This window comes from Poecilia mexicana, unplaced genomic scaffold (assembly GCF_051168715.1).
Source record: "Poecilia mexicana isolate PSO_F unplaced genomic scaffold, ASM5116871v1 scaffold_21, whole genome shotgun sequence".
In the NCBI taxonomy this organism is placed as follows: Eukaryota; Metazoa; Chordata; class Actinopteri; order Cyprinodontiformes; family Poeciliidae; genus Poecilia; species Poecilia mexicana.
Genome location: NW_028263390.1, coordinates 4348096 through 4374230, shown reverse-complemented (window position 1 = coordinate 4374230; position 26135 = coordinate 4348096). Strand labels below are relative to the sequence as shown.

The 26135-nt window shown below is 39.5% G+C and overlaps 1 protein-coding gene across 1 annotated transcript in view; it reads right to left on the bottom strand.

Moving 5' to 3' along the window:
- Positions 1 to 2061: 2061 nt before the first annotated feature.
- The window catches only part of snap25a (synaptosome associated protein 25a), a 46014-nt gene continuing 21940 nt past the window's right edge, over positions 2062 to 26135 (bottom strand). The window contains exons 2-8 of the mRNA XM_014993674.2: positions 23936 to 24079; positions 21778 to 21819; positions 19228 to 19276; positions 15411 to 15528; positions 8611 to 8730; positions 7816 to 7960; positions 2062 to 3824 (exon numbers count right to left, since the gene is read on the bottom strand). Coding sequence (XP_014849160.1) covers positions 3756 to 3824; positions 7816 to 7960; positions 8611 to 8730; positions 15411 to 15528; positions 19228 to 19276; positions 21778 to 21819; positions 23936 to 24007 — 615 coding nt within the window. The 5' untranslated portion in view covers positions 24008 to 24079 and the 3' untranslated portion in view covers positions 2062 to 3755. The remainder of the gene's footprint in view (positions 3825 to 7815; positions 7961 to 8610; positions 8731 to 15410; positions 15529 to 19227; positions 19277 to 21777; positions 21820 to 23935; positions 24080 to 26135) is intronic.

The window sequence follows — 26135 nt, the reverse complement described above, 5'->3', positions numbered from 1 at the left end:
GATGAAATTTTGTAAATTTTTGCTTTAATCACCTTTTGCCATCAGAGCTCACCAAGGTAATGCATTTATTCTGGAGTTTCATATTGACATGATTATACAGTTGCTGTAGATTTTTCAGCTGTAGATCAGTGAGGGGAATCTCTTGTTCTGGTTCAACAGAAAGGCACTGCATTGAGATCTGGTGACCTTGGAGGCCAATGGAGGACCGTGTCCTGATTATATTCAATAAACTCTGTGACATGGAACATTATTCTACTGGAGATAGTCATTAGAAGAAGGTACACAGAGGTCATAAAGGTTTGGGTGTGTTCAGCAGCAATACTAAGGTAGGCTGTGGAGTTTAGATGATGTTCTGCTGGTACTGACATCACCACCAACAACAACCAGTACTGTTGATAGGATGGAGCCATGCGTTTATGCTATTTACACCAAATTCTGACCCTACCATCTGTATGCCGCAGCTGAAATCTAGACTCATCAGTTCAGACAACTTCTCAGGGAATCGCAGCCTCAGCAGCGGCACCCTCTGTGGTTTTCTGTTCCTGGAGCCCATCTGCTTAAAGGTTCAATGCTTTGCTAATTAAAAACGTTATTCTGCCTACCTCAGCTGTAAGGACCGCTAATTTCAGCTTCTGTTGCCTTCAAGACATCTTTGTCCACACAACTGCAGTAATCAGTTTCTATTTTTTCTACTTGAACCATTCTCTGTAAGCCAGAGAGACTGTTGTAGATCAGCAGTTTTCTAAAAACCCAAACCCGTCTTTCACCAACAGCAATGCCATGTCTGGAGCCACTAAGTCCCCTTTCTTCTCCATTTTGATGCCAGTGTGTGTAGATCAGTGGTCTCAAATACCAGTCCTCCAATAGCAGCTCATTAGCAGAGCTCTGTAGAGCTTGACTGCATGCTAGTGAGGCAATTCATCCATTGAATTCAAGTGTATAGGACAAGGGACATAACTAAATGTGTGCAGGAGTCTGGTCCTTGAGGAACGCAGTGAGACCACTGGTGTAGATCCTTTTGTTTTACCTCGCTAACTTTCAGTGTGTAATTTAGGTTAATGCTGCATTCAGACCGAACGCCATTTAAGCGTCAGGGCGTCTGGTTTATGTGCAAAGTGTCTAGAGCAGATCGACAAGGCTTTGAATCATTTCAAGTGTTTGACGGGAAACAGTGGAGTTGGAAAATCTGAACTTTGGCATCTGGATGCGGAATGTCAAACAATCAGAAAAACTCAACTCAACCATGGCGCAGAGGCGACGATGACAATGATCTCTTGCTTTCAGTAAATAAAGCCAAGAGACTCTCAATATTTCATCTGCCGTTGTACAAAGAAATCGGGATGGGGCTCCTCTTAACGTGCTTCTTTCCACACTTTTCGCGCGTCTGAGGCGACTTTGATGCACCATGTCAAGCGTCTGACTTGTATGGCAAGCCAAGTGGGCCAAATGTCACCACTTCTACCACCCGTCTGACTAAAGAGTCACGCAAAAAATGACTGTTTGTGGTTTAGAAAGCTGGAAAATACAACAAAACTCCTTCTAAAGCGCCGCTTTTCACACTGTTCGAAGATTCTTTCTGAACGTCAAAAATTTACGCCGTTTATTGTGGTCATTGAACACGTGATGGGGTTCAGTACTCATGACAGCTTTCAAAACAGTTTTCAGTGACCAAAATAAATGCGGAATTTTTGGTGTTCAGATGATAGTCTTGCAACATCGTAAGAAAATATTGATTTTTGCCATATTTTACAGCGTTCTGAGTTATAAACTGGCATTTTTTACGTGACTGTTTAGCCAGACACTTGTTAAATTGATGATATGTTGCCATAAATTTGAGGTGCTGGATGCGCAAAATGTGTTCGGCCTGAACGCAGGATCAATGAAATTACTTGATGCTTTTGTTACGGAAATTGTGGACATTTGGTGGACTGTCTGCCAAATCAGTGACAACTCTCATGTATCATTGGCCAAAAAGACGATTTGCTGTCTGAAACTGACCCTGCTGGCTCTATCATAAGAACCCGAGACCCTGTGAGCAATGAAGACAGACACGGGTGCAGCCAGGGTTTATTACTTTTAATCAATTCAGCTAGCTACAAAATGTCCACCACTGCACACACTGACAGGATACAGAGAGGGGGGTCGTTACTATTACATGCATTGAGGACATCGATCTCACAGTTGAACCTATTGTGTCATTCAGGTTTAGGGTTTTTATTCACCTTACTGTAACTACTGAACATTTTGGCGATTTGGTGTGCATAGCTCTAAAGTACAGAAGCAAAGAACAAAAACAAAAAAAGAAAACTTGGTATATTTTTTTGTTTTGTTTTAGAGTGTAGTTATTGTCATTTCATAATACCAGTATATATTTTTACCAATAACAAACCACACAGGGGAGAATAAACTTACAGGTACAGTCTTCTTATAAAAGTAAGGTCTCTCAGAAATATGTGTCTTTGCTTTACATTGCAAACTTTTATTTATTCGGTTTTTTTTTTCAGAGCATCCAAAACCTATGATACAGTACACAGCCAGTCCTCCTCTTTCAACACATAATCAACATCTTCATCATCAATGAACTGCATAATAGTTTAGAAAACAGGTCTTTTTTTTTTGCAACACAACCCCCCACAAAGTCCTCACGGTTTTTTTTTTGTTTTTTTTTTGTCCCCACCTTTATCTCGTCTCTTTTGATCCCCTTTGCATTTATTGTACAACAAGATGGTCACAGTCGGTAAATATATCGAGACAGAAAGAGTGGCACTATTGCAAACTTGCAGGAGTATGGAACGAACAACTGTGTCCTAATACCGAGCATGCGTTTTCGTCAATTTGCTACTGCCATGTTGTCGTTTTTTTCATTTTTAATTTTTATATATATTTTTCAGACAGGTTTTTATTTATGAGACTAAAATCTACCATTTGTCATGCAGAGAAACGCACAATTCACGTCACTTGGAATGCAATGTCTAATACAGCTACAGAGAGTCTAGTTGCACATTGTCTAAACAGTAACTCAGTATGATTGCAATTAAGGGAAAACGTTTCGACGACCGCCTCTTTTTTCTGATTGTAAGTGCTCTTTTTGCAATCTTGTTCAGCTGTACCGCTGCGCGGTTGCCGCGGTTACTGTCGTCACCACCACCACCACCACCACCATCATCATCATCTGCATTACGGGTGTCTTTTTAATCACTCCACTCCCTCTGTTGTCGTGACAACACCAAATAAGGAGCATGACAGTAGCCTAAATGGAATGACACAGCTTTACAAAGACAATACTGAGATACTGAAAAGGAAAAGAAGAAAACAAACAGCTTGTTTAGCATTCCTATTATATACTTGTCATCCAGAGCAGTGTAGTTTATTTCAGATATATATAGATATATATATCTACATACACAGATATGTGCATAGGTATATATATGTATATTTTATGTATGTATGTAGCGAGATAGAGAGAGATAAAGAGAATAAAAACTTCACAAGTGAGCTAGAGAGCCATCAAGTCAGCACTATATACAACCTTTGGAAAGAATGATATACGAAGTATAAGAAATCATCTTTGTACGAGGACAATCATCTTGAAAAAGCTCGACAGACGACACAGAACGACATTTAAATCGAGAAAGGGGAGGTGATATGTGCATGTGTGCAAACCTAGAAGGTCAATACCATGATGAAAGCATGTCAGCGCCGGTTGACGTGTGGCGCGGGACGCCGAGGAAGACCGTGCTCCTGGCTCGGGCCGTCTAGCCACTGCCCAGCATCTTTGTGGCGCGCTGGTTGGCCTCGTCGATTCTAGTCTTGTTGGATTCGGCCTGTAAGACAGGAGGAGACGGGTCACAAAAAAAACCGTAAAAGAAAAAAAAGGGTTTCCCGTTGCAGTTTTGTCGAAACGCACCACCAGCTCATCCTACAGCGGCAAAACGTTTTGATAGAACAACAGGAGGGTTTTTGTTTCTGTTAAGTTGATTTATTTTTTGCAGCAGTTGGAATACCTGAAGCCAACAATTTGTAGGGATTCATGTTTTTAAACGTTCAATACACATGATGTACATTTTTGAAAAAGTGATCTGACTCTGTTGGCTTGTGCGTCCAATACGCCTGTTGTTTTTAACACTTGAACTTTTGGTGTGAACCTTCATATCTACTGCTGCCTTTGCACCTCCATTTTCCCTTTACGAGGTGATAAAGGCCGTTTTTATTTCTATCTCTGGTGAATACAGTGCTCTAAAATCGCAGTGCTCTTTTCTGCATTAATGCAGAACAGGAAATGAGCTCTGATAGGATCAGATAAGCAACACTTTAACATCTTGAGGCCTTAATAGCAGACTGAAGAGCCATTTCTGTCCTTTATTTATTGACGCTCTAATGGAGCAAATGCTGGAGAAAATGGTAAAAGTAAAACTCCTGATAACACTGTCAGTTTGGGTTTTGTTGAACGTTATTAAGTGGGATTTATCGAGACAAAAATAAATCAAAATTCTTATCTTTTATCACGATAAATGATAAGTGATAAACGATGTCAGGAATATCGGTGGTCAGGAAAATTCTACAATCACGCAAAGAATCAGAACAACGGACGTAATGTTTAGCAGTTAATTCAACCATAGATAATGGTAATAAGGGCTTCAGATTTCACAGGTGAGGAAAAAGTTTTAATTTAAAGAAAACATTGAACAAGTGAGCAGTGGGTCAGTTATATTAGCCTAACTGTTGCTGGCCTGGTATTGACTAGCCTTAGCATGTGCTGCGCAGTTCGGTGTGTTTTAGTTCCGTTAGCACTAAACAACCCGCCCACCACGTCATCAGTAGAGCAGCTGTTTAAATCAGCTAGTCAGGCAAAAACTTATTAATAATCACATTAAAGACATTAAGCCTGACAGCATAATGTAACAGACTGGATGTTCTGTTTTAGTGTTTTTGGTACTTTTTTGTGTGGGAAATGTTCTTTTTGGTGTTGATTCCCCTGATCGGTAATCTCTGCTCTATCTGCTCGTTGAGCTGATGTATGTTGGTTGCCATGGCAACGGGTCGTGTGTAATATCGACATACAGAGCGAGAAAAGGCAGAATAGAATAGAAGTTGTTGGAGCTATTTTTTCTTTATCCATTTGAATTTTATTACTTTTTACAGAGTTTATTTGTAGGTTGATAATTGTTGATTTTATTTATTTTTTGTTTTATTTTTTTTCTTATTTATTTTCTAAATTTAGACAGGAAGTAATGTGGGTCAGTCCACTTTCTATAAGTGCAGGGGCCTGAAGGACCAGCAGGCATTTGGGTTTGGGGCCGATGGTTTTAACCAGAGCAAGAGAGGTAGCATGAGAACAAATGAAAATTTGATCCCTGTAATTGTTTGGTGAAAGAGGAAAATAAATCACCAAGAACAATCAATAAGTTTGGACATTGAACCTTGTTTTGCCTGTGCCAAGAAACATGACCTTAGTAGTGGTTTGGTAGAACTTTAATTGGATGTTTGGCTTGGCAAACAGTCAGAACTGGTTCTGTCTAGTTTGGTTCTTCACCTGTTTATCAGCTTAATTGTACCTTTATTGTGGCGCACTGCAGCTGCTGCAATTCCTAAAAGTTGAACAAGCGACAAAAACTGAGCTAATCCCCTGTGTTCACAAAACGTGGTGATATTTATAACAGTCGTCAAACTACGGCTCCTACAGCATATTTAAAATAAAACGATTGACCAATATAAATAGAAATTTGCTCCTTCTTGCATCTTGACAGAACTAACATAAACTAAACTGTTTTTAGATTTGTATCATGGAGAATTTATCAAGCATCAGTTTTCTAATCTTTATTTTAAGTCGTATTTAATAGATATATCTGATAACAAATGATGGTGCTACTAATATTTTCGTGTCAGATTTCTCCTTGCCCTGTATTGGGATAAAATTGTTTTCTGGACACAATGAATCACATAGTGACTAATAGGCACTGTTCAGTCCAGTAGTATATTAATTAGCAGCAGTATGAAAGACGTAAAAATAAACAACTATACTACATTAAGAAATTGTATTTAAGCCTCGGTGCTACATGAAGCTCATTTTGAAACAATGCAAGTTAAAAACAATATATATATATATATATATATGCCTTCAAACTCGATGGGGGTGTGGAAAACCACCCTTGAAGCCAACTGCAAACCACTTGCACAAGTGTCCATCAAATGTGGCACATACCAAGGAGATGCTCTGTCATTCGGACTAGAGAAGTGTGGCCGGATGGTTACAAAGAGAGGGAAGGTCGTCCGCACAGAAGGGGTCTCACTCCCAGAGGGAACAATAGCAGACATAGAGCACAGCTACAAGTACCTGGGAATACCACAAGCAAATGGCAACCTCGATGAGGTCACAAGGAAAGGAGCCACAGCCAAATACCTCCAACGAATAAGGCAAGTCCTGAGAAGCCAGCTCAATGGCAAGAACAAGATCCGTGCAATAAACAGCTATGCCTTACCAGTAATCAGATACCCTGCAGGAATAATTAGCTGGCCAATGGAAGAGATAAAGACCACGGATATTAAAACTCGGAAGCTACTAACCATGCATGGAGGGTTCCACCCCAAATCCAGCACCCTGAGACTGTAAGGAAGGAGGCAGAGGACTAGTGAGTGTGAGAGCCAGTGTCCAGGATGAAACATCCAAGATCCATACATACATGAAGGACAAAGCCTCAACGGACGATGTGCTCAGCGAATGTCTCAGGCAATGGGGAACAGAGGACGAGGTGCTGGAGGTACCATCATGGGAGGACAAGCCCCTACATGGGATGTACCACCGACAAATAACTGAAGTGGCTGATATCAGGAAATCCTACCAATGGCTGGAGAAAGCTGGACTCAAGGACAGCACAGAGGCCCTCATCCTGGCTGCACAGGAACAGGCCCTAAACACCAGAGCAATGGAGGCTCAGATCTACCACACCAGACAAGACCCAAGGTGTAGGTTGTGCAAGGAGGCCTCTGAGACAGTCCAGCACATAACAGCAGGGTGTAAGAGGCTGGCAGGGAAAGCGTACATGGAACGACATAACCAAGTGGCGGGCATAGTGTACAGGAACATCTGTGCAGAATATGGACTGGAAGCCCCGAGATCGAAGTGGGGAACACCTCCAAAGGTGGTGGAGAATGACCGAGCTAAGATCCTGTGGGACTTCCAGATCCAGACAGACAAGATGGTAATGGCGAACCAACCGGACATTGTGGTGGTGGATGAAGAACAGAGAAAAGCCGTTGTGGTGGATGTAGCAATACCAAGTGACTACAACATCAGGAAAAAGGAGCATGAGAAACTGGAGAAATACCAGGGCCTCAGAGAGGAACTGGGAAAGACCTGGAAGGTGAAGACCACAGTGGTGCCTGTGGTCATCGGGGCCCTCGGGGCAGTCACCCCCAAACTGGAGCAGTGGCTACAACAGATCCCAGGAACAACATCAGACATCTCAGTCCAGAAATGTGCAGTTCTAGGCACAGCCAAGATACTGGAGGAACCCTCAAGCTCCCAGGCCTCTGGTAGAGGACCCGAGCTCAGAGGATGAAAGAGACCACCCACGGAGGGTGAGAAGGGAATTATTATATATATATGCCACCCCTGAAAAAATCCCTGCCCTCCTCTTGCCACCCCATAAATATTTTTCTAGATCCGCCCCTGCACCTCTCGTTTTAGGTCGTACCTGTAAATCTAAATGTTTTTCATCTGATTTTTCCCAAAACAAGAACAAATACAAAACACGACCAATGACTGAGGAAAACCAAGTTTCCCATCACGAGGTGTAACCGTGGTGAGTGATGTACCTTCTCCATGATCCTGTCGATCTGGCGGTTCTGCGTGTCGATCTCGTTGCCCATGTCCAGGGCCATGTGCCGCAGGTTGCCGATGATGCCGCCCACCTGCTCCAGGTTCTCGTCCATCTCATTTTCCCGGGCATCGTCTGTTACCCTGAGCACAGGAAGGGTAGAGACGTAAATACAGGGCAGAACGGGTGAAGAGCACCATCTGGAACAACCTCGGCCATCTTTTACCTTTGATGTTAGGAGGATCTGACCTCTGACCTCAGATCTGAGCAGGTCAGCTTTGTGTTGGCTTTACTGTAAAAGCTGCATAACAATGGAGGGGACCTAAAGAGCTGCAGCACACTTGTTGTTTATCCAATGTTATAAACTTGAATAAACTTTAATCATATGCGTTTCTGAATAGAAGCTAACTGCTAAATCAAACCTTAAGCAGCTAAAAGCCAGAATTTAAATCAAAGTTTTTCCTTGAAGACAAACTAGAAGCTAAAATCCTTCCAGATCTAGTTTTAGATGACACATTTGGGTTTGTTTTTTGTTTTTTTAAGCCACCTTCTCTATTGCTGTTGAGTTAACATACACAACAATCTGCATCCCCAGAACCAGAACCAAACATGGAGAAGCAGCCGTCAGCTTCTAAGCACAACAAATCTGGAACAAACTACCAGAAAACTACAAAACTGGTTAGAGCTGCTTTGGACAAAAAATGACCCAAAGTCATTTATTTCAGCTGTGACCTCTGTGACCTCCTGGCCTTTCTCTGCTGTAGGCGATTTGAAAGGTGAAGCTGAAGGCTACCTGCGGATGAAGCCTCCGCTGATGGCCATCTGTTCGCGCTCGTCCACCACGCGGGCGGGCTGGCTGGCCACCACCCCGTCCTGATTGTTCCCCCAGGCCTTGCTGGCTCCACTCTTCATTCTGATCGCCAGCGGCGATGGTGGGGGTGGGGGGAAGGAGAGACAATGACTCAGCATTTTGACAGAAACCGTCACAGACCTCAACCAGGCTGACTTCTTATTACTGATAATCTACAGAAGAAAACAACAACAAAAAAAGCAAAACGAAAACAAAAGCCTGGGGTCTGAGGCGCTCGCAGTCACATTGATATTAATCTGAACGTAGCGTGATCAGCTGGGACAAAACGTGTTAATTGGTTTCATGCATCCAGCACAGAAATAAATGGAGGGGGGGGGACTAGACTAAGTCAAGCAAAGCGTAGCAGGCATGGACTGGGTTTTAGTGGCTCATTCTGCTGCTCTTAAATAACACACCATACACACTAAAAATATCACTTTATGCTAAAATTGTACTAGATTGTTCTGTCAACAATCCCATCCCTCTCCCAAACAGAGAAGACACACGGCGTCTGCAGACACACGACACAGAGGAACAGGACTGTGACGCTCTTAGGAGGGACGACTGAGAACAGACCGTTCGAAGCCACAAGAGGATACAGAGCAAAACAAACCAACAGATAATAAAATAAAAGCTGGCAGAAGATCGACAGAGAATAACAGTGTTCCTGCCTGACCCCTCTCTGCTCCCCAACCCCCCTGACCTGGGCTGGAATATCTCATGCGGCATCACTCTGGTTTCCGTTACTCAGAGTTGTGTGGTAATCTGCAGCAGCAAGTCAGCAGAGTGGAACGATAAGGAGTTTGGACAGAAAGAGGTTTAATAAACCGACAAATAAAGCTGAGCTAACAACCCGTGCTATCGCACAGCTCAGCCTCACCGAGCATGCTCAGATCGGCCTGGAAGATTAACCGCAGTATAAATTAAAACAAGCTCAGTCATTTTCATCTGCATAATTTATTGTGTTCTTTTTTCTTTTCTCTCTTTATACAAAAAACTGGATGATAAAACACTTCAGTCTGGTGCTTTGGTCTCAACTGAACATTTTATTGTCGACAATTTTGTTCACAGAGGCTTCATCATTTGTTTTATGTTTGTTTCTGTTGTTTTGTTTATTTAATATGTCTTCCAGTTCAAGTGTTAAATGTTCATTAACATTTCAAGTTTATTCATCCTTTAGAATGTATTCTTGCATTATTATGCCATTATTACTGCATTAAATGAAAATGGCCTCAAAACAACAAATATTATCGTTTATCGCGATAATGTCTGGGACAATTTATCATCCCGTAAATACCCAGATCGTAAGATTCATCAGGATCAAGTCTGACCACAAAGGTGCAGATGCTGGAGTGATAAATTATTATTATGTATTTTCAAGGTGAGAGCCTATTGATATAATCCTGGACAAATAGTCACATATCTTGTTACTTTTTTGGTAATCCATTCTGCAGTAACGTGTCCCTTGATTTTGTGTTTTGCAGCTTTAGTCGGTCAGTTCTGTGTGGATGTGCTGCTGATGGCTCAGCCTCCTACGCTTATTATTAATAGAAATGGACTGAGGCTCGGCTTGGCTCGGCTGCCTGTCCCTGCTGACACACAACAACGTGCTCAGCACATCAGACAATTCCAAGTCCTTTATGCTTGTTTTTTTATTTCCACCTTTTTTTTCTCCATTTGGTTTCCTTAGTTCTTTACTTTATATTTTTCATGTGCCGTCTGTTTTCTTATCAGTTTTTTTCCCTGTTGTTGGATGTGATGCACATTACGGATGTAAATCGATTCCACTAGATTTCTCACAAATCCATCAATTAAAGATTTAAGACTTTTATTTTGAAATGAGAATGGAAAGATTTGCTCTGCTTTTTTGCAGATGTGAATTAGCTTGTAATGCTATAATCTGGTACGGTGCATTAAATGGTGACGTTTCTGTTTGAGCTTTAAATTGTCCTTTTCTAAAGAGTTTATTACTCTAAGTTCTGACATAAATGACTCTTGAATCTTTTGCTAATATGCCCACTGCGAATATACTGGCTAACTGCTAGCTGATAGCCATGCTAAAATTAGCATTAGCTTCAAATCTGCACTACACCAAAGCTAACTTTTTTTAAAGGAACCAGGACTGCATTTGATCATCTCTGGTTCAAAGGCTAAAACTTTTAGGCTGGATAATTCAATCCTGAAGAGTTTCTTTAAAACTATTCAAATTTAGTATATTCATAAAAATACAAAAGGTATGTATTTTATTTGAGGCTAACATGACAAGAATTAAAAATAATAATATTTGTAAAAAGCTGAACTTGACTGTTTTATACTATTTGTGAAATCCAGAAAAGGGACTTTTGTCATCTATTGTTGTTGTGAATCCAACATCGTGTTGCACCTTGTTAGCTGAACGCATCGTTACACTCCTAATGCTGACCTTTAATCAGGTTTTCTGTTATTGAAGTAAAATAATCTCATGAGACGATTTGAGTCCTCATAAACCTAAACTCGCTCCTTCTTATTCTCTTTGATCACTAAGCTATCCACAAAGTATGAGTGGATAGCTCATACTTTGTGGTGCATTGTGATGGCACGGACACAAGATCCAAAACATTGCTCGCTGACGATGACTACCATTAGTTTTAGCTGTCAAGTTCTCAACATAACGTGCCAAATCATAAATGGAAATGTGTTACAGATAAAAGAAGGGACGTAGTTTGTGCTACTAATTGTCAATATTATGACTGGATAAGAAAATCAAGAAAGAGTTTTAATTTTAAAAAATAGCAAAACAGAGTCCATTACGCTAGCTTGACTTTGACAACCTTAACATGTAGATGTGCTGCAGAACTTTGTCTGTTTTTGGTTCAGTTAAAAAATGTGGCGGTCCACACACCAATCGTCTGACAGATCAATCAACAGAAAAGGTGTTTAAATTAGCTAATCAGACTGTTGCTTTTTAATAATAGGAAAATAAAAAAAAATCAAGCCTAGAGGCATGAAACTGAAACAGACCGAATGTTTCGTTCTTTTTGTGGGAAATATTTGTGTATTTTTTGGTGTTAGAACCTAATAACTGAGAGCGTTTCGTCAGTCAGTTGCTATGGGAACCGGTCTGTGTTTAGCATATCCGGTTTTGAGTTGTTCTTCAAGGGTTTCTCTGCATTATTTTCCCTTTGATGAGGCGCACTGAACTGAATTAAAACCACCTACATCTTGAGGTTTTATTTTGTTAAAGGAACAGTTCAGGTGAGGCTACAGATGGCATGTAAAGGAATCATCTTTCTGCCCTCCAGCTTTCTGCACAAGCACATTTTGCGGATGTAAACAATAACATTCAAGGGGTCTATGCAGAGACCTGAATTTGAAAATAAAATCGAGTAGCCTGAGGCGGCAGGTCGAACGGATTCAAAATGTACACTCTGAGTGTCTGAACTGCAGAAATCCAACAAAATGTGTTGTTTCTCTTCGTTCTAAAAAAAATCTATTTGCACAGTCAGTTTGAGTCAACGTCCCAGCAGGCTGCCATGCCACTATCTGATATGGCTGACCTACATGTGAGCCAGCCCCCTGAGGGGGGGAAGGGGCTTTGCAAACAGTAATGTTTTGAAGCAGCCAGTGCGGGACAGAGAGGCTGATTTAGCACAGAGCTCTGCAGGAGAGGCGGCACTGCAGAGGAGAACTCAGTCACTACTGAAGCCATGTAGAGACAAGGGAACTGGAGGCACGATGGAGATATTTACACATCAAACCCGACTCCGCTGCGCCACGTTCCCACTCGCAGCCACACCACACCTTTTTTTTTTTGTGGTTTTGAATGTGTTGTGCCGTTTGTCACTGCGCTGCTTTGAACTTTGTACAGATCCCAATGCGGCTCAGAAATCTTATTTTCTCTCTATTCTCACAAAAAAAGCTCTAAAATATGGAATTTTTTTCTTTCATTAGTTTAGATCAGAAGTGTCCAAACTTCTGTCCACAACTGTCAACATTAAAGTTCTGGAGAGCCACAAAATGTATTAAAATTAATTTTAAATTGTTTTATCTTGAATAAAAAAAAAAAGCAATATTTAAATGATTGTTTGTGGTCCTATCACAATTTCAATTAAAGGAAAAAAAAAAACAAGTGTGGTTAATTAAAAAATAAATTCTCTACTTTGTGCCTAAATGTTTGCCTTTTATAAAGAATTTCATTTTATGTATCATTTTTATCACTCTTGAGCTGCTGACAGGGGCCACGCAGGATCAGTTCAAGGGCCACAAACGGACATCCCTTTGTTTAGAAATAATAAAAACCACTCCATTATCCCAAAATACAACACAGACGTCATTACTATTTATTTAAATTGTTTTAAATAAAGCAATTTATGACTCTGCCGTTTTGTCCCAATTCACCTGAACATCTCACTGTCAAGCTGCTACAACTAAAACAACAAAAATAAGAAAAAAAAACTTTAAAAGATTTATTGATTTTTTATTTATAAACCATCATCATCATCAGAACCTTCAGTATCATCCTGAGTAAAATCGTTGTTATGAGTGTCATTATCAAGCATGCAGAGCATTCAGAGGGTCATGCTCGCCAGTCATTCCATGTTATCTGCACTCAGTGGGGGGTGGGGGGTGTTTAAGGCGGGGTGGGGGGTAGTGGGGGTCTCGTTCCCTGCACAAAGGTGAGGATCTACTAGATGTTAGAGCTGTGCGGTGGAAGACATCATGCAGATGAGGAGAAGTGTCAAACAGTCCTGGACCAGGCTGCCCAAATGCATTTTGGGACCAAGATCAGAAAAAAAATGAAAAAATGTAACTGAATTGTTCCAGAATGAAGATCTGAGTGCCAAGATGCTTTGGGACCCTCAGCCCTGCTCTTTGTTTGTTCTATAAGGAATCCTGTTTTTGTTTTTAAGAGTCAGCAAAGTCGCCTCTTCCCACCGCGTTTGGAAAAACACAATCCAGCTCAGGAGGAATTAGAACAAAAGGCTCCATAACAGGAATGCCTGGATTGAAAAAGTCAGCCAGGCTGTTTAAGGGAGTGTGTGTTCAGAGAATGGGGCTCTTGGAAGGAGGGTGTTAACGGAGGCACTTACTGGTGAGTGGAGAAAAACTTAATAAACAAGATTTAGCTTGGATTTAAAGGTTTTTAACCAGATTTTATGAATGTTAAATATAATGGTAAATAATTGTATGAATGCTTTACACTGACATGAATATGAATATCTGCAGGTTTATCCAGTGGGAAGCCAGGCTGCTGCATTTGCCCGCAGTCGTTTTCCCTGCATGAAGGTCCTACACAAATCTGCACTAAAGTCGAACTGAAAGAAAATATTTTTCATTCAATCTTAGACGTATCAAGTCTATTAAACTACAGTGAATCTGTTTGACTTTATTAATGTAGAAAAATATGATTCCAAATATTGGGCTATAAAAATCTGACATTTTCTTTTGTGATATTTATTGATATGGCAATAAAACTGACAATAAAAAGAATTCATCACAATCCTTTGGCCATAGTTCTGTCACTATTTACCCCCAGAGAATCACAAACAAAAAAAATCTCTTAAAATCTAACGACTTAAATGTGCTGCTCAGCATCACATGATAAGAGCGCTCAACCACATTTTGAAATATTACTGAAGCGTTTATTGATGAATTTATTGTGGTTGTATAAACCGCTTCTGCAATGGAAACTGAACCACACAAGGCGTAAATAACCTACAGATATCCACTCACTGCAACCCAAATGCAATTCTATTTAAAAAACAATCACTTGAGAAAAGAGTTTAATATTCTGCACAATAAGCACTTAAAAAAACTGTGAAATTTGGTTTGTGTTTCTTCCAGATTTCAGCTTTCGTCTGCATCCCAACAAATAAAAATAAAACTCTCAGGTGATATAACTGGAGCTACATCATGTACGTACCATTCTGCTTGTACTTTTTAAATTCTTGTTCTGTTGTAGATCCTGCATTTAAAGTTCAGATTTCATCATTTTTAATCGTAATATTTCTTATATTGCAGAAATATTCAGCCCCAAACCCTGGCTGGACTTTTAGAAATTAAACTTTAAATTCAATAATAAGATGAAACCGATTTAAAACTAACAGTAAAAGAAGACTTCAAAACGATCTTCTGATCTAATCTAATTCAACCTAACCTGATTAGAAATTCCTACTGAAACCCAGCTGCTGCATGCTGTCGATTGGATCACTGTCTCAGCTTCTGCTACAGAGGGACGTTTGCAAATGAACAACCAACAAAGACTCTAGTGGATGTTGCATATGATAATAAGATTAAATAATAAAATTTTTGATTATTAAAGTAAGACAGTAAGACATTATTAAAGTTAGACAACTGCTTCACTTATTTCCCACATGTCCTCTTAAACGGACAGAAATCTGTATATGGAACGATGGATTAAGAAACTTCACTAATCCAATCATGAATAATGAGTTAAAAGTGAGTTTTTGAGTTTAACTGATGCTTTCACAATGAAAAATATCCATCTTCAGTCCGACTTTAGGGACAAAGTGTCTCTATGTGAGGGTGAGATTAGAACCATTATAAAGAATATCCATCCTTGTCCCCGCTGTATAGATAAGAGAGATTTTTATTATTATTTCTGAACAGGAGCAGAGCAGACTATTGGCTAATGGCCATTGTGATGTCACTTCTTCCTCGGTTGTTTTTTTTTTTTTGTATTTTATTTGGTATTTAGTCGCATATTTAAATGGCAGGCAGGCAGGCAGGCAAGCAGCACCTACTTGTTACATGGACAGGAGCAAAGACCACAGAATTTCCCTAGATCGTTCAAATTCTTTTCTGCATCCTTCATGTCCTTATTGATTTGGTCCATTCCCTCCTCGATGCGCTCCAGTTGCTCTGATTAAACACAAGTCATTTATCCCCCACAGAACGAAGCACGAGGAGAGAGAGAGAGAGAGAGAGGAAGAAGATGAGAGAGAAAGAGAGAGAAGACAAAGGAGAGAAGACAACAACTTCAGACACTCACTATGACGAAAGAAAGTAAAACAAAAAAAAAAAAGAGGAAAAACTGGACGCCACCACATATGCAAAGAACCTTTGGGGCACATTGTCAGTACCTACTTGTTACATGGACATATGAAAAGCCCACAGCATTTCCCTAAATCTTTTAAATTTTTCTCGGCTTCCTTCATGTCTTGGTTGATATGGTTCATGCCCTCTTCAACACGATCGAGTTGCTCTGGTCAGGACAAAGGGATGACAGTAGTGGAATGAATTTCATTGACTGACAGAAATATGATGAACAGCAACTGTGTCGATGTGAGCGTCTGTGACCTCATGTGCAAACAGCAACGGCTATTTGTGAATTTACAGGAGAAATTAAGACTTTAACCATGTTAAAAAACAATAAATACAACACTACTCACAACAGGCCACTATGCCAGCTTAGCATAAGAGCCGACAGGAGAACAACACTCAGCCAACCAACAATTGGCTAAAACGTAAGACTGAATGAAACTGGTAGGCTGAGATTCCTATTATGGCGTAAAATATAGTCATAACTCATCAACTAGCCTTCTAGCAACAGCTAATGGGTTTTAGCTAACTACACTAAAGTGGACCGTGATGGTATTGGAATGAATTTCATTGAATGATTGACACTCGCTAAAACTAGTGAGCTTTAGATTTAAGCTAAATTACCTACACTAAAGCTAATGAGCATTAACTAAATTAGCTAGTGAAGCTAAACATATAGTTTAGCTAAAGGTTTGTAGCTAAACTAAAAACTAATCTTACTGGCCATTTGAGTACTAGCATGAGGGAGTTTTTTTTTGTAATTTATATCCAAATAAAAACTTTTTCAGTCATGCTCATTATTTTTCAGTTTGTCTGTAAAGAGCCAATTGAACCATAACTAAGTCTTTATAGGGTTTCCTTTTCTACATGTGAAAGCCTCAGGACAGCAAAACTGCAATGAAGCAATTTATTCCTGATAAGAATATTTTCCTTCCTTTGCAAAATGACTAGCTGTCACTCTCATGCTGCATTTATTTTTGCACTCAAACGTCTGAATTTCTCAGTACCATGGACTAAAATGTAAATTGTCAGGATTCCGACGTGGGAAGTCTGAGATTTCATCCTTTTTATATCTAAAAGGCAAAGAAATACTGTTTTGCACTTCGGGTTTGGTTTCATTGCTATTGATAATTGTCATGGTTGCTAAGCAAATTAATTAGAAATCCTACAAGTTTTCTGTTCAGTTAGATAAGTTGAATGTACAATCTGACTTTGACTGGACCATGACTGTGACTAGACTCTGGTTCGTAGGTGTTAGAGGCTTTGCCATGCTGATGTGGTGGATGGTGAGTTGCCAACTATTTCTCAAAGCAAATTTGTATTGGGACAGAGAAATAAGTAGAGTGTGAAAGCATGTGGCACAGTTAAATATGGAGTGGATTCAGGAACTCGTTCACTGACTGTTAGGGTTCGTTCAATCCCTGGTTGGCATGCACCTCTGGAAGTGTTAAAGTCAGGTTAGTACTATAGGCATATTCTGGATTAGTTTGATTTCAGTGAAGGAATGCCAGGATTTTCTCCTTTGCAACTATAAAGGTTTTCAGTCCGATGAGAGGACATTCGTGTGGATTTTGAGTTCAGTTGCCAGACTGCAGGTAATCGGTCATCACAGAACGTTTAGTAACCTGTAGATGCAGAAATGCTCTGGGGGTTCGATGCATTAGAGTCCACGCATGAGTGCTCACAGACAGACTACAGCTTACATTCCCTGTTGACAGAATTAAGGATGCTCTCTTACAGACTTTATGAATTGATGAAAACATGACTTCCAGTCAATAGGAGAGCTGAGATCCCTCATTCCAGAGGTGGAACCTTAGTAAATTTTTCTTCTGCCATATCAAACGTTTTATTAAGTGCGCGCTCTCTGTGTTGTTTTTACACTTTTAAGGCGCAACCAGGGATTGTACGAATCACTAAGCAGGCTGAAGTGATTGAATATTTTGTCATTACCAGCTAAATCGATCGTTTCTTTTTTCCCACTTCTTTTCTTTGTACACGTGGCAAAACTGTTCTCAGACCAGTTTAACCATTAGCCATCTCTAGATGGTGAAAAGCCGGAGACAGCTTCAGCTCCTTATTCACTGTAAATAATAAATATGTGATTTTGAACTGGGAGTTTTACCCCAGTAAGTTCTTAATTTACACTAAAGGATTCAACTTAAACAGATCTGAGAACAGCATGAGAGTTACTCAACCACCAGCTACCAAAAGGACCATTTATAACTGCTGGTTGTTTCGCCCCTCCACCATTTTGTACCTTTGTATTTTTCTTGGTTTCCTAGTCGCGTACCGCGGGATGTTTCATAATGACGCATCAATAATGAATCAATTTGTGAAATTTCATAACGGCCTTAAAGAAATGGTCTGCTTTCTGACAGGAAATGGAGACCAAATTAAAAACTTTATTTTTTTCACCGTCTGAGTTTTACGATCAGCCCAGCAGAAGCACTACTACATGTTTGACTCACATTAATTTTTGCCGTAAACACACATAGAAACGGCTGTAGCTCGATTTCTTTCTAAAATAACATATCTTAGGATCCGCTTTAGAGTTTTATGACTAAACTATTTCATGAAAGATACCAATATTTACCAGCAGGACGTTACCGAGAGTTATTTACAAAGATGTTAAGTTCATCTTTGTAAACTGGTGAAATACAAAGTCTTCAGGAAAGAATACACAGTAAAGTTCAAATACTTGTTCAGTATTTGTCCCCATAACTCATGAAGATGCTGAGCTATCAGAAAAGCCCATTATGTTTAGAGCATAATGGACTCAAAACACCTTCAAACAGGAAGTAAAAAAGGCCAAAACGGAAATACGTTGATAGAAAATTGGGGTACAACTTGGCGAAGGGGCAAATTGACCCAGAGACACAATTTAGTCTGAGAACAACGCCGAGCTGTGGGGGGGTGAGGTACTGCAGCGGCCAGCTGGAAATATTATCCAAGAGATCTGTCAGAGTTTTTGGCACTTTTGAGATTTCTCGTCTTTCTTAGCTGAAATAAAAAAAAATGAGGAAGTAAGGACAAAATAAAGAAGAAGGGAAAAAAAACAGCTGGTGGCAAATTAATAAGAAGCGGTCAAGCAAACCGAGAAGAAGAAGAAGAATGTGAGCAAAACAGAAGAGAAGTTAAAAGAAGCTGAAAGGAAGAAATGAAAAAAATCCCCAACCTTCAACAATCAACTCAGCATGCAGTAAAATGAAATAACTTTTAAAAATCTCAAAGCATAAATAAAAAAAGAAAAAAAAGAAAAAAAGAAAAAAATGGAGGGAAAAATTAATTTGTTTTAAATGAGTTTAAATGAAAACAAGCAGTTGAAAATGGAACATTTCATTCATTCACAAAGTGTTTGGTTATCATCTAAAAAACATCAAAAGTACAGAGTTAAAATGTGATCATTAATATATTTTAACAGTTATAGTAAAAAACAGAACACATAGCAGCTGTGTATAATTTAAATAGCTTAGTCATTACAGCAAAACATTATGACCATCTTTCCTCCTGTTGACTCACCTCCCTGCTCGTCCAGCATGACCAAAGTCCTGATTCCAGCATCTTTGCTCTATGGAAGGCCAGGGCCGGATCACAGGTGGATGGGGTGTGGGGGGGGGTGTAGGAGGGTGGGGAGTAAGACAAAACAGAAGTCAATAGGACGGTCAACAATGATGTCCTGGAAATTAAAAACCCCGTGATAAAATGTCGTTAACATTTTGGTCTTTCTCCGGTCCAAACAGATTCTTTATGAACCTGAAAATCTGTAAGTTTTCCTCAGGATGATGGCAGCGATGATTACATTTTAATCTTCAACTCTGCAAAGAAAAAATCTTCTTCTTTTCAGTAACTTTATTCTAGAAATACACAATGAAACCTTTAGTTTAGAGCTTTCCTTAGCAGAACGCACTGTTCAGGCATTCTAATGTAAATTTAAACATTTTTATTTATGGGCTTCAAAGGCGTAAAAAAATCCACTACATTAAGGTAATGAAGCTATATTTTAAAGTCTAAATCTATCTTTTGATACCAATAAAAACTGAACTCACCTCTGCATGCAAAATGCTTGAATGGTATCTACTTTCTATGTGATTCAGCTAATAATAATTTGACTCCTCTGGTCGTTCATTGCTCCGTTTAGAGAATTGCAATTTCAGCCCAAGATGGTCAGGCGATCATTAAATCAGTAGAAAATAAATACGCACAGGCAGTAAAGTCAAGGCAATAAGAACTTTGTCCATTCTATAGAATTCATTCCAACATATGTGCACTCAAAAAATGTAAGTGAATGATAAAGAGAACAAAAACTTTATGGGATGTGAAGATTCACCAAGGGTTCGGTTCTTCAGGAACAGACATGAAAACACACAGCTAAGACCCCGGCTGATTCAGATTTAACTACTAAGTAATTTAACCGCAAAGTTTTTATCTGACTCAATAGAGAATGATACAATGTGCAAAGTTAAAATTTTTGAAAAAACAAAAAAAAAGTAGTTTTATTTCACATTTTATAAAATGATTTGCATAATCAGTTTTTGAATGTTTCCACTGGTTTCCTTCCAGATCTTTCAAAGTTATAAATTTCTTCTTTTAATTTTGAGCAGACATCACTAATCTACAAAATGAAGCATTTTATCTCAAGGGGGAAATTTAAAATTCATATTTAGTGTTTCAGTAATGCAAATAGGGATTAGCTATAATAACAAAACAGATGTATATGTTGCTGGAGTCCTATTTTTTTTTTAACGTTATTTCGCCACAGTCTGCCTCCACTTTCCTCCTCCTCTCCGTCCCGTTTCATCGGCCCGGTGGGATTTGAACCTCTCCCGTTCCTCCTCGGTTTGACAGAACCAACGATGATCAATCTGACCTTGAGAGTCTCCGTCATCCCTCCCTCCTGCTCTCTGTGTTTGCTTGTTAATGTATTCCCTTTCTGTGTATCATACCATCATCTTCCAGCCATTAGCGTCGCTCACTTTAATGTGCTTTGTGTGCACGTTTGTGTGCATGTGTGTGTACGTGTGTGTGTGTGCGTGTGTGTGCCTTATCTGGCGCTGACGTCTGCTCATTTCCTGTGAAGTGTTGTTCACGCCGTCACTCAGTTGACTCACGGTTGACACGGTGACGGCATTAAAGACGCAAACATCTCGACATGGAGGGAGCGGCGCACAAATTAAAGGTAAACTTTGAATTTGAACTCAGGACATTATTTTAGTTTTTGCTTTGGATTTAAAAACGTATCGTCTTTTTTCTCCTGTCACTCTGAGTTGATGGAGTACAAACTTGAGTCATTCCCAGGTGTGTTTGTTTCTTAGATTCTCTGACAAAATCCATGTTTCTACATTTTGTCACATCAGAACCACAAGCGTTAGCCTGATGTGATGTGCAGCAATAGCATCTTCTTCCTCATGTTGTTCCCCTGTGAAACTTGTAGCTTCTAACAGGATGATTTTCTTTCAACAGTGACTTTCTTTAGGTTATAATTTTATATATATATATAAAAAATCAGATTTATTGCATGATGGATAGTTGTGATATGGTATTGTTTTATAGCATAAAGCTGCGTTAATCTAGATTTCACTGTGTTTCTTGTGTTGGTTTTATGTTTCATGTGGTTTTCTATTGTACAGCTCTTTGTGATTGTACGTCTGTGACAAGCCCTTTATAAATAAACTTTACTTACTAAGCTTTAGTAATCGCCTCCATTTTGACCCTCGGTTGCCATGACACCATTTGTTCTCTAACAAACCTTTGAGGCCTTCATAGAAAAGCTACACAGATGATTTGGACACCACTGATTTAGGAACTTTAGAGTAAACCGGGCTTGATATAAATTCATGCCGCACTTTTCAGATTTTATTTATTGTAAAATTCCATTAGAATGCACTGAAGTTTGCATGTTTGTTTGAAGGCAGCAAAATGACTAAAGGTTCTGTGCTTTCTGTGAGGTTCTGCGTCAACACACACCTGCACTATGAACTAAAGTTGATCAAAGCTTAATTTTTGACTTCTTTCTATGTTTTATTTACAAACAGTCATGAATGACTGTTTAGTGCTGCGGGTTTTTCTTACCTCCTCCACCAGCTGCAGCATACGACGGGTGCTCTCCAGTGACTGAAAAGAGATTAAAGATGGAATTATTATTCTCGATCTGAAATTACAAACACAGCAGCTTGAAAGTGACAGTCAACTCTAAATGCTCTCTGCTTCATGATGTTTAAGCTGGTTTTTTTTGTTTTTTTTCTTAAAGCAGCTCTGTGATTTTTCTCCCAAGTCAACATATGGATCTAAAAGCTTCTTTAAAGCAAAAAGCAAAAAAACAAAACAAAAACAAAAAACAAAAACAAAAAAAAAAAATAACAAAAGGAAAAAGAAGCTATTATTGTGGTGCCGCCATTTTGTGCATGCTCTGCACCGACGATGCGCGCGCGCGTGTGTGTTTAATATTCTGCTCAGCTGTGCCACAGTGAGTCATATGTGGAGCTGCAGGGTTCTGGGCCGGTCTGCTCCAGGCCATCACAACGACGTTGTTTCTCCGTCTGACACGCTCTCACAAAGAACAGAGAGGAGCTCCGGAATATCAGCCGGAACGCCGTGCAGTCGGCTCTGTACGGAGCTGCTGCTCTCATAACGCAACTATCTCCTCTCTCACCTGTGCAACATACATGTATATCTGATAAAAAATGAGAATATGGAGGAAAAGTTCCATATTTTCCCTGAATCTCTTCTCAGACCCCTGACATTTCTGTTTGAAATCAATTTTTTGAAAGACAATTTTTATTTGGTACCAATACCAAGATCATAAATGTCCTCAAATGGGCTGGTTGTGGCAGAATGTATTAATAAAACACTTTTAAAACATTAATAAAAAAAAAACAAATCATATCGAGCATCTTTTCACGTTGATCTTGTGAGACATTTGCGCTTCGTTAGATCTGTCACGATTACTACTTTGCTATGCAATATGTTGTCCCAGAAGTTTTTGTGATTAATGATTAAATTGTCGTTTTGAGACCATTTTCAAGTGATATAATGGTAATGGTATAACAATGCAAGAACACATTTTCAAACATCAATAAATTATAAATTCTAATAAACATTTAACATTGGAACTGGAAGACATTTTAAAAATCCAGAGTAAATCAACAAAATAACAAAAACAACAAATAAAATTAATTCTGAAGTCTCTGTAAACAAAACCCCAGACTGACGAATTTTGTCATCCAGTTATTTTTAGTAGAAACAGAGAAAAGAAAAAAATCAATAAATTAGACAAGTGGAAATTATTGAGCTAGTTTTAATTTAGTGATTTATTGCTTATTGTGACAGGCCTAGTGTAGCAAAAGTAAGAAACACTGCTATCTGCAGGTGGAAGTTAGCCGCCATTTAGAATGTTTGTGACCATTTTTGCGAAAAAGTTTGAATAAATTCAAAATTATGCATTAGATTGAAAAAGTGCAGAGATCTGTTGATTTCACGTGAAGTAATGGAGGAACTGATTGATGTATCGCGGTAGCATACAGATCGAAACCGCTTAGATTTGACCCATAAAATAATATTTAAGCAAGCAACTGATTTATTTGTGGAGGGCCACATAAAAAGCTACACTGGACCGGATTTGGCCCCCGGGCCTCAAGTTTGACAATATTCCAAATTCTGAATCAGAGTTTTTGTTCTGGTTTGTAGGCCACAGGTTTTTGTTCTCCATAAGCCATAATCATCAACATTAAGAGAAATAACACTTGAATTATTTCACTCTGTGATGAATCTATATAACACGTGTCAAACTCGAGGCCCGTGGGCCAAATCCAGTCTGCTATAACTATTTATGTGGCCCTCTAGAGTCTAAAGAGCCACATAAATAGAACTATAATAAGAACTTTCTTAGCTTTTATTTGTTTAGTGCCAAATTACGTCAGTGTGAAAAGACGTTCAATTTTATTACAAAGACGTTCATTATTATTACATTTTTTCTAAGTTCTCATTGAATGAGGAGAAAGTCAGGCTATCTTGATGTGGCCTGACATGAAGATAAGTCAAACACTCCTTTAAAGCACCTTTTTCTAAAATGATTTACAAAAAAATCCTTAACTTTTTCACAATAGTCCCATTTTTCAGCTGTAACATTATGTGCTGTTATATCTCTGCTTGTTAGGAGTCGGATGTTTGCATGTTTTTACTCCACCGTACGCCGAACAGCTGCGTCCGGGCAGAAGTGTGTTCTTCTCACCTCATCGGCCAGCTGGTCGGCGCGCTGCTGCATGTCTGACAGCTCATTGCGCATGTCGGCGTCATCGGCCATGGCTGCTGGATGTGGGGGGTGGAGAGGGTCTCCAAGAGGGAAGAGAAGATCCTAATGGGAATCAGGGGTGGGCTGCAAGAGACACAGAGAGAGAGAATGAAGGTTTTAGCCGAGTTTAGCAGACACTGGTGAAATCTAGTGAGGACTTTATTATTGAAGAAGATGACTATCATGGTTAAAAACTGGAATATTAGGAGGAAAATCAACTGGAATATCCCCAACTTTTTGTGCAACATTCCTGAATAAAATGAGGATCTTTGAAGGATTAGCTAGAAAGAGTCGGCAGAGTTTACAAGTCATTTCTTCTAAGTAAAGATCCATTTGTACTGACATTAAGAGCATTTTACACCAGAGCCATATTCACCCGGTCACCAATGCATTCATAACATCTCAACTTCCCAAATGCCAGACGGCTGCTGCCTTCTCTGTTAAGTCGGGTTTGTTTCCTTTCTCTGAGTCAGAAAATGTGAAGTCAGAACACCAGGAAACACATGTTTTTATTGCTATGAACGTGTTATATTATGAATAAAACTTGGATTTTAATTTTGCTTAACTAACTACAAAGATTTTAACATGTTGCAAGCTTAACATCACATTTAGTCAATTTTTTTTTTATTTTCTATTTTTTTACAAAAAACAGAGTCAGGACCATTGTATTCACGTTTTCCGGTACGCCTGTAAATCTGATGCGCAAGCAGCATTCGCAAACAACAGGAATGGATGGAAAAGCTAATTCTCTTGGCCCATAAATAAAATATTTTTCTACAAGTATCAGTAAAAACCATGTATATCTCAAGGACATCCATAAATGCTCTTGACTAGTAGGTCTAATGCACCATTTCCAGTCTGAGGCACATTGCTTTTCTAGACTACAAGTGTCTTCGTCACAACACCTGATTTCCAGAGTTTGTAACTATAATTTCTGTTCAGTCCTCTTATCCAGCTCTAGTTCATTTGCATAGAAAGTCCGGTTCGTTTGGGGAGGTGTCAATGTGCAATCAAACTCTGATGCCGACCAAAAAGTGAACTCTGGTGCGGTTTGAATGCACACTTCCAAGAAGTAGGGTATTCTGGGTAAATACAATCAAAACAAGCAGGTGAGTCTAGTGGGAGAAATAGCTTATGGTGTTTCCCCTACAACCACTAAAATCTGATGCCACTCCATTTTTGTTTACATTTTGCGAAGTAGGAAGTTGTGCTCAGTGTCTTCTTCATAGGTCTGTGTGTTGTTGCTCTTGGTGCAGCGCCGCCACAGGCGAGGAGGGGAACAGGATTTTTAAAGGCTTTGGGTTCGTTTGACACAGTGCAGAGTGAAAACTGGAATAAACAGTTTGTGTTCACCTCACCCTGTACAATGTGTTCTCCACTTTCAAGATCATGAAAGGTAATCATCGCAGGGAAAAGATACATAAAAAAGTACAAGTTGTTAGAACCACAGACATAAAACAACTTAGCAAAACAAGCTGGTGACGAGTTAGCTTGATTGATAATTCTGGACCTTTGCGAGCTAAGTTAATGTTAGCACCAGTATCAGATGCTTTTAAGAATTAAATAAACTTCCTTATCTTACGTTTCCCCCTTCTGCATTATGGGTACTCGATCAAGTAGTAGCAGAGCCGACCTGCTGAGTATCAACAGCTCACAGAGGCTTCATATCACTGGATGCCTCACCACTCTGGGCTCCCATCAATACACTTAAACCTAATTAGGCAAATTTCAGCTGGATGTTTCTTTTTAATTTCATGACTCTGTCTGGAGACGTTTTTAACACCAGGAACCTTCTTTTGTTCACAAACTGTTCATCCCTTGACTTAACCTTACAGGAATCAGCAAATAAACCAACCAATACAGTTAATCAGATTGATTTTTTAAAAATATTTTTGCCATTTCTGCTATGTGCTAAGCATATTACTAAATACAATAAGCTTCCCATGTGTCAATGCCTTTCAGAACGGAGTCTGTATAATTTGGAACAGAAGGTTTGGGCCTGCTGGACGCGTCTCATTGTTGTGACGCAGCGAGCGGTCTGCTTGATATATTGCATCAGAGCTCCAGGTGCGCTCTGTCGCATCACAACAAGCATCTGCTGGTTCTATTCATCACATCATGAAACCTGGCTGTGGTGTGA